The following is an 8,969-nucleotide window of genomic DNA, read 5'->3' on the forward strand; positions in this document are numbered from 1 at the left end:
CTACGAAACCTTTTTTCCTGCTGGGGGACAGATTTGAAAGCTTGAGAATGTTACAGGGCACTGAGAGATGAGGGGGAGTAGGAGAGATGGCTAAGAAACAGTTCCTGGTCTGAGGAAGCTTCTAGTCTCGCTGGGAGACATACATTAAGGAGGAGTAAATGTGAGTTTGTGTTTCAGCACCGAATAGTGTAACGAACACCCCTTCCTTTCTCAGCCTAGCAAAATCCTGTCATTAAGACCCAGGTCAAATGTCACCTTCTTGGGAAAGTCTTCCCTGGACCCTCCTGGACAGGCCAACAGTGCAGAGTCCATGGCCTTACGGGTGCCTCTCACGCACGTCAGAGGAAAAACACTGCTCGGGTCTCCTGCAGTGAGGAAAGCAAGCCAGTAAGACTTTTGCCCTTCCACCCTGGTCTTGGTGACAGCTTCTCGTAAGACCTCTTGGAGAACCGACATGTTGGTTGGTTACTTGTGTTTGTCCACCAGACCGTGAGCTCCCTGAGATCAGGGGCCGGCGTGACTTGGGCATCATCCCAGGGCACAGCACAGTACCTGGGCCAGAAGAATGAATAAGGCAAGGGGTGAGCATTCGGAGAAGGGGTAGATACTTGAAAAAGAAGCCAGAGGAAGCTTCGGGGAGAAAGAGGGTCTTATCTGGGGCCTGGAGGTCAGGCAAGGCTGCTGGAGTGGAGAGGAACAGTCTTCATGAGGTTCAACGTCTGTTGAGGGTGAATTCAGTGTTTTACTGTCTTCTCAGAGCTAGGCTCGGCGGAGAGTGGGGGGTAAATCTAATGGGGTCACTCTGCCCCAGCCATAGAGGGTAGGCCAGGTAGGGGGTGGGATAGGGAGGCAGAGGGAACAGATGGAAACCAGAAAGGGCCACCTTGGCTGTTGTCAGTGTCCGAGCCTGAGCCCCTGACACAGAGCAGGGCCCCCAGATGGTGCTGGGTATCCGTCGGGGGCCCCCTGTGGATTAGGGAGGATTTGTGTTAGATGTTTCTACCATGAGATCAGCATCCAGAGCCCGAGCGAATTCCCCTTTGTGAGTTCCGGTTTCTCCTGTATACTGTGAAGTCCCCACAGGGGTCCGGCCCCGGTTCCCACCACCACGCTTTCTATTCAGATGACATCTGGCTACAGTTCCCATCAAGGGCGACTGCGATCCTGGGCCCTGTGGTGGTGGGGGTGGAGGGAAACACTGGCGAGAGTCGAGTTCCTGCCCCAGCTGCGGTCGCTGTGGCCTGACTCCCGCAAGACCGCCGAGGCCGGGAGGAGTGGGGCCTTGAAGCCCCCTTCAGGGGGCTGTACCCCAGAGCGGGATGTGCCTTGCGCAGGGGAGGGGCAGCCCTGGACAGAGCCAGTGTGGTGAGAAGCCAGCGGGCGCAGGAACTGGATGGGGGCAGAGAGTCCCAGCGTACTCTGTCCCAGGAACAGAAGAGCTGGCCCTCAGGAGCGTGGGAGAAGGGGACGCCCCACACGAGGCTCCAGCTGGTCTGGCCGCTCCGAGTCCTGGCTCCCCCACTGCCCGGTCAGCAAACAAGGACTGCGGCCCGGGTGCAGGTACCCGCGGCTGTGGGTGAGCAGGCTCCCAGCTGACCCTCAGGCCCCAGCTGACCCTCAGGCTCAGGCTGGCACTTCATGGCCAAGGGGTTGAGGCCTGGCTTATCTCCCCAGCTGCCCTATTCCCTGCCACTTTATCAGGGAGGGTGAGAAGGTATCAGAGATCGGGGCCCTCATCCTCCCTCCCCGTGGGACAGGGCCCAGGTGCAAGGTGGGGGGGGGAGGGGACCAGCTCTCGGGCACGGTCGGAAGGACCCGGGAGACCTGGGAGAGTTTAAAAGGCCCCGGGACCTTCTCTCGGCCTCAGTTGATGTTCCCAGCTGGCCGCAGCATGAGGGGGCTGTTGATTTGGAGTGTGCTGCTAGGGGCTGTCCTTGGCAAAGAGGACTTTGTGGGGTAAGGGTATGGAGGGAAGGGGGTGCTCAGACAGGAGACGGGAGGACTCCGCCCCCAGCCAGCGTCTGGAGGAGAGAGACTGACTTATGGGATGACTCCAGAGAGGAGCAGACTAGCGCGCCCTAGGAGGCAGACTGACCGGGCACCAGGGCTGAGAAGGAAGGGGTCTGGTCCCTCTGGGCAGCTTCCCGAGCCCCCGAGAAATCTGAGCTTGAAGGAGGAGTTTTCAGGAGAGGAGGTGGGAGGAGGCCTGATGGGCTTTGGAGAGAGAGAGAAATAGTCTAAACTGGGATGGGGTAGCAGCTGTGTCCAGAAGGCTCCAAGGAGCCTGGGCCTCCCCTTGCAAAGACCCCTCATGCTTCCCCCTGCTCAGCCCGGGGGCTCGAGCCCAGCCTGGGACTTCCAGGCCACTGGATGCCGTAGTCCTCCCACCTGGGGAGTGTGGAGGGCCAATCAGAGCTGCTCAGGCCCCCAGTGTCCCCTCCCTCTCTGCCCAGGCACCAGGTGCTCCGAATCTCTGCTGCCGATGAAGCCCAGGTCCAGAAGGTGAAGGAGCTGGAGGACCTCGAGCACCTGCAGGTCGGAAGAAGTGGGGAGTCCTCCAGGAGGCCCCAGGGCTCCTCCCAGGCCAGCCGGGCCCACCCCAGGACCCCATCATCCCCTGGGGCCACCTGGGGCCTGGCCCTGCTCTCCTCAGCCACCCAGAAAGGACCCATGGGACTGCTTCCTGTCGGGAAATGGTTTAACCTCCTAGTTCCAGACTCTTCCTGCCCTTGAGCATCCGAGCAAAGGGAGGGCCTTCTCTCTAGCGCTTCTCTTTGCTTGCCGTCTTGAAGCTCCTCCGCGATGCTTCCCGGGCCATTTCCCTGACCGCGGTGGACGCCGTCCAGGGCCCACGGTTTCCCCTCGGTCCCCGGCCCCTAACGTCCACGCCGCAGCCCCAGGTGTACGTGACCCCCTGGCGCCGGCACCCCCTCCCGGCTGGCCCTTGCCCAGCTCACCGTGACGGTGCCCGCTCTCGTCCTCTCCAGCTGGACTTCTGGCGGGGCCCAGGCCAGCCCGGCTCTCCCATCGACGTCCGAGTGCCCTTCCCCAGCATCCAGGCTGTCAAGGCCTTCCTGGAGGCCCACGGCCTCGGGTACACGATCATGATTGAGGACGTGCAGTCGTTGCTGGACGAGGAGCAGGAGCAGATGTTCGCCTTCCAGGCCCGGTCCCGCTCCACCGACACCTTCAACTACGCCACCTACCACACCCTGGAGGAGGTGAGGGGCCCCCGGGACCACTCCGCACCGGCACGGAGCTCTGCATCAGGCTGGCAGAGTGTGGCCAGAGTCAGGGCTGACCTGGGCGTGCGCGGCACCCGCCCCGTCTCCGGGGGGCCGGGGGGGGGGGGTCGCGTCTGGGCTGCAGCTCCGCTACGTTGCAGGGCCTGTGGCAGGCTGGCTGACGCTGCTGCAGGGGGGAGGCGTCCGGGTGACAGCCGGCCTCCCCTTCTCTCCCTTCTCAGATCTACGGCTTCATGGATCTGCTGGTGGCCGAGCACCCACAGCTTGTGAGCAAGCTCCAGATCGGCAACACCTACGAGGGGCGTCCCATCTATGTGCTGAAGGTAACGGGCACCTAGGCAAAAGTGGGCACCCACATCTGTGCGTGGGGGCCCGTGGGTGAGCCCAGGGTCACCGAGAACGCTCTGCTAAATGAACCCCCCGTGTTGACATTTGGGAAGGTCGCAATTTCTACGCTGGTCTAGCCGTAGGCATACCCGGGCACACACGGTTCTTAAACTTTTAAGTGACCGGGTGTTTTCAAGCAAGCGTCCCGTTGCGGAAAGTATCCGAGAGTCCGGGTAGTCCAGATAAAATGGTTTATTTGTGACACCCCACAGAGAACTGTGTCTGGGCAGAGGAAGAGAGTAGGGCCCGGAGTTCTGGCTGAGTCACATTTGCCCCAAGGCCAGGGTGAAGGCTGGAGGCCAAATTCTGCGGGATTCCTGCGCGGGCCCCACCCCCACCCCTCACCTGAGTGATGGCCCCACAAGGAAAGCCTTAACCTGAGATACCCAGGGAGCCGATGGCCTCTGGCCTGGCGCGTGCTCCCCTTCAAGGAGGCAAGATAAGACCCGAGCTGGATCTCTTTGCTTCTCTTGTTCAGTTCAGCACCGGGGGCAACAACCGTCCCGCCATCTGGATCGACACGGGGATCCATTCCCGGGAGTGGGTTACCCAGGCCAGCGGGGTCTGGTTTGCCAAGAAGGTAAGCCGGGGGAGGTGAGGAGGGTTCTCACCTGGTGGGCTGATGGTCAAGGCCCACGGGAGCCCGGGCCTCCCCTTTGCATCCAGAAGCAGGGATGCAGAGGCGCAGATGTCCGTTGCTCTAGGGTGGCTGATGCCTGGCCTGACCCGCTCTGCCTGCGTGTCCCCCCCCCCCCCCCCCCCCAGATCACACAAGACTATGGCCAGGACTTGACTCTCACTGCCATTCTTGATTCCATGGACATCTTCCTGGAGATTGTCACTAACCCTGATGGTTTTGCCTTCACCCACAGCAAGGTACAGACTTCCTCTCGTTCTTGGGGAAAACACGGCGGGCCCCTGGCCTCTGAGCCCCGCAGGCTACTCACCTCGAATCTCAACCCCCAGAAGTTGAGGGAGGGGCAAACAGACCTGTTCTGCTGGACCAGGGTTCTCATCCTAGGCCTTCTTTTTTTTTTTTTTTAATTTTTTTTTAACGTTTATTTATTTTTGAGACAGAGAGAGACAGAGCATGAACGGGGGAGGGGCAGAGAGAGAGGGAGACACAGAATTGGAAGCAGGCTCCAGGCTCTGAGCCATCAGCCCAGAGCCCAACGCGGGGCTCGAACTCACGGACCGCGAGATCGTGACCTGGATGAAGTCGGACGCGAGATCGTGACCTGGCTGAAGTCGGACGCTTAACCGACTGCGCCACCCAGGCGCCCCCATCCTAGGCCTTCTTGATGAGGCCCTTCAACGCTCAACCCCTCCGTTGAGAGAACCAAAAATGTCTTCAGACATTGCCATATATCTGGGGATGGGGAGGGGGGACAAAATCCCCCAGACCCGCTGCCCTGGACCTTATTTCCTAACTTTATTTTACTTTTATGGCAGGTACAGCCTGCTACCAACCCCGCGTGTACGGGCAGGGGGTGGGGGGAGGGGTGGGTGGGAGGGGCACCTTCGTTTCCGCCGGTAGAAACCTCTGCCCAAGCGCCGTCCACTGTTGCCTCTGTTCTCCTTCAACCAAGAGCCCCCTTTGCAGACAGACCTTCCCGACAACCAGTTGAACGTGGCTTCTGATCCGTGCTGTGTCCACGCCCATGCTCCTGATCGGAGCGCCTCGTGTCGGTTGTGGCCGCTCACGGCCCGCGCTGCTCTCCGCGGGCTCTGGCCCCCGGCCCAGCACGGTGACCGACAGGTGTCTGGTTCCTTCCTCAGAATCGCATGTGGCGCAAGACTCGATCCCTCACACCGGGCTCCTCCTGTGTTGGGGTGGACCCCAACCGGAACTGGGACGCTGGCTTTGGGAGTAAGGCCCAGTGTGATTTGGGGGCAGGGACGGGAAACCCAGATGGCTTCTTCCCCGCCTGTGTCCTGTTGCCCCCCACCCCCCACCCCTTCCCTGCCCCAGCAGGGAGGGCAGAGATGTCAGCCTCTCCGCTGAGGCTCCCAGGGAGGGAGGAGGGCCTCTGAGATTTTCTTGCGCCTCGTCCGGAGAAACAAATCGCCCCCCGTTGGAACTTAGGTCTGAAACCTACGTAGGGGGCTTCTAGAGTAACTTCAGCTCCTTCTCTCTGTGGTCCCTTCACTGCAAGAGTGGGTCTTGCTTGGGGAGCCCTCCTTCCCTCTCTGGGCACGTCCACCTGGCTGGGGAGGGAGGCGGGCCCCCCAGGTTATAAAAGGCCTCGGCCTTTCCTTAATTCCAGGGTGGGGGTGAGCCCTCCTGCATCCCACCCTTATTTCCACGCAAAGAACTTGAGGGTGTGGAAGCCACGCTGCTTGGCTGTTAAGGAATGCTACCCCCCCTCTCCTCCCACAGTGCCCGGAGCCAGCAGCAACCCCTGCACGGACACTTACCGGGGCAAGTTTGCAAATTCCGAAGTGGAGGTCAAGTCCATCGTGGACTTTGTGAAGAGCCACGGGAACATCAAGGCCTTCGTCTCCATCCACAGCTACTCCCAGCTCCTCCTGTATCCCTACGGCTACAAGGCAGAGCCAGCCCCCAACCGGGACGAGCTGGTATGTGCTGATCCCTCGCTTGCCCCGCCGTGCCCAGCACCCCTTTCCACGGACCCCTGATGCCTTGGGAAGACCGGCAAGGCGGACTTGTCTCACTTTCTGTCTGGGAAACTGCGGTACAGTGGCTGAGTCACTTCTGTCCCATGACACTGCAAGGGGAAGGGCTAGACTTGGAGCTCGTACCACAAGTTCAGTCTGGAGCCGCGGTGTGATCCACGGCCAGCCAGACGTCCTTCGGGGTTCGGGCATCGCGGGGCTGCTGAGCTCCCGCTGTGCGCGGGGCCCTGTGCTCTCTGCTGGGCTACTTCCCAGCTAGACGCTGGGCTACCCGGGCCCTGGCGTTGCTGGCCCTAACAGGTGGTATCGCTTGGCATTTTCTCCAGGATCAGCTGGCCAAGTCTGCTGTGACGGCCCTGGCCTCTCTGTATGGGACCAAGTTCAAGTACGGCAGCATCATCAAAACGATTTGTAAGTGGGTGCACAGTCTCTGGGGTGGCACCGGGAGGAAGCTTAGCCGGCTTTTCCTGCCTGACGCGGTGTCCCTCCTGGAGGAAGCAGCCAGGGGTGTGCCTAGATCTGGGAGCATGGGCGAGGACAACAGCCCTCGGCGGTGCCTCGGGGAGCAGTGGGGCCCTTTCCTGAAGTGAACTCTGCCTTCGTCGATACCTTCAGACAAGCCTATCAGTTCCTCTGAGAACTTTTGTCTCCTTGTCTGGGGTGAAGTCCAGCTTTAGGAGGGGATGGAGAGTTCTGCTGGCGTTTGTAGATCACCGAGAAACTCGCCTTAAAAAAATACTCTTCCTCCAATGCCTTTCAGAGAGAGAATACGTCCTATCTTTTCCCAGCTTACTTGTACGTGCAATGCCCCTGCGAGGAGCACTGTTATGTCAGAATGGAATTAAGTCAGCAAATGTTTATTGAGCACCTACTCTGTACCAGGCCTTGTTTTCTGTGCTTGGCAAATAGTTGGAAATAAGCGAAGATCAGGAAACGTACGTTCTAGTCAGGGAGAGTGACAATAAACACGAATGAGTAGACGATACAGCGTGTTAGGCCATGAATGCTAGGGAGAAAAAGAAAAGCTAGAACCTGGTGAGTGGAGTCAGGAATATCGGGCATGGAAGTTGGGTGGGTGGGTTGAAGGGTAGGCCTCATTGAGACAGGAAAATTTGGGCCAGAGTTGAAGGACAGGAGGAAGGGCGCCAAGAGGCTATCTATCTGGGGGAAGAGCCTCCCAGGCAGAGGAAACTTCTAGAACAAAGGCCCTGCCATGTGATCTGGACTGGCGTGTTGGGGGGATAGCAGGGACAACATGGAGCCCTAGGTGATGGCCGCAGGGTGAGAGCACACGGGGGTCGTCGGGGACAGGTGGGGGGTGGGGGGGGCAGATCCCGTAGGGCCCTGAGGAATGCAGTAAGTTTGCTGGCCGACGACAGGCAGAAGTACTGAGTCAGAGGCCGAGGACAGAGGAGAGAGGGCTTGCAGGCACCCTTCACGTACCTCCGCCCCCGCGCACCCAGGGCTTGGTGGATGAGCGGGCCACGGTCTTACTGAGGGCTGGCCTTGGTTTTGGACTTCAGGCCTCGTTTGGAAATGGGTTTCAAACCGCACCAGAGGTTGTCGGTTCAGTCGGCGTTGCCAGGTTAAGTCCGGATATGCAGCCCACCTCCCACACCCCTGCCCAATTCAAAACCAACTTCGTTACCCGCTGTTAACCGCAAATCTGGGCAAAATTCCCTCCAGAAAGACGAGGGGCCTGTGCTTTGCCTCTGGCCTTCTGCACTCTCTCCTGCAGACCAGAGCCCCAGGGGACAGATCCTGGTTACTCAAGCGGGTAACTCTGGTATATTTGGAGGTTTGACCAAAGCAGCTGTTGGAGGGAGGTGGTTTTCAGCGGGGCTTTTGCAACGGCAAGAACTTTCTCGCATTCCCCCGTGATAGGAGATCCACTGCCGGTCCTCCTCTCTGGGCCTCTGGAGCTCAGACCCCTTGGGGGACTTCCTGGGAGGGAGCCAGGCTGCTTGGTCAACAGCAGGCACTTAGTAGACGCTGACTCCAGTCAACCCTGCATGAGGCTCCGGGTTTAGGACCGTTGGCCCAGCCCGTACCAGTGTTTCTAAGTGATTGACCTTTGCTCTCCGGCATCTGCTCCTGCCCCAGACCAAGCCAGCGGAAGCACCATTGACTGGACCTACAGCCAGGGCATCAAGTACTCCTTCACCTTCGAGCTCCGGGACACGGGGCGCTATGGCTTCCTGCTGCCGGCCTCCCAGATCGTCCCCACGGCCCAGGAGACGTGGCTGGCGCTTCGGACCATCATGGAATACACCCTGAATCACCCCTACTGAACTGGTCCTTCGGCCCTCTCTTCTTCCTCCTCTCTGGCCCCACCCGGGCGACCAAATAAAGTCTGAGTGTACGTGGAACAGAATCTTGGGGGCTTACATGTGGGAACGTACGTGGCACGTCCGCCTTTTCAAGCTAGGGCAGAAGTGATTTAGTTTTTGCAGGCCTCGCCGGAAATGTGCGGGTGGTTGGACTAGATGACGCCTCGATTGCCCCTGCCTTCCGAGGTCCTCTGAATCTGGATCCAAGTGGTGTCTGTTTTAATTAGACCACCCTGGGCTTAGCTCATGGGTGGGATGATGTGTTCATACCTTAGTAGCAAGCAGCAGCCACAGCTGCTGACCGAATGCCTGGGACCCTGCAGCGGTCAGGAATTCAGCTCATACAAGAGTGTAGCCAGTTGGATCCATG

The 8,969-nt window shown here is 59.6% G+C and overlaps 1 protein-coding gene across 2 annotated transcripts; it reads left to right on the forward strand.

The window, feature by feature from the left end:
* Nucleotides 1-1,829: 1,829 nt before the first annotated feature.
* Nucleotides 1,830-8,643, forward strand: CPA1 (carboxypeptidase A1). Of its 2 annotated transcripts, none has more exons than XM_045052756.1 (10): nt 1,830-1,956; nt 2,454-2,535; nt 2,988-3,221; nt 3,467-3,568; nt 4,111-4,212; nt 4,398-4,508; nt 5,412-5,502; nt 6,013-6,216; nt 6,775-6,776; nt 8,379-8,546. In XM_045052756.1, the coding sequence occupies exons 1-10, from the start codon at nt 1,871-1,873 to the stop codon at nt 8,544-8,546; spliced, it is 1,182 nt and encodes a 393-aa protein (XP_044908691.1). In that variant the 5' UTR covers nt 1,830-1,870. The 2 variants fall into 2 exon arrangements, with proteins under 2 accessions (XP_044908691.1, XP_003983104.3); XM_003983055.6 differs by lacking the exon at nt 6,775-6,776 and adding an exon at nt 6,596-6,680 and having other exon boundaries at nt 1,832-1,956; nt 6,013-6,212; nt 8,373-8,643.
* Nucleotides 8,644-8,969: the final 326 nt, after the last annotated feature.

This window comes from Felis catus, chromosome A2, assembly GCF_018350175.1.
Source record: "Felis catus isolate Fca126 chromosome A2, F.catus_Fca126_mat1.0, whole genome shotgun sequence".
NCBI lineage: Eukaryota > Metazoa > Chordata > Mammalia > Carnivora > Felidae > Felis > Felis catus.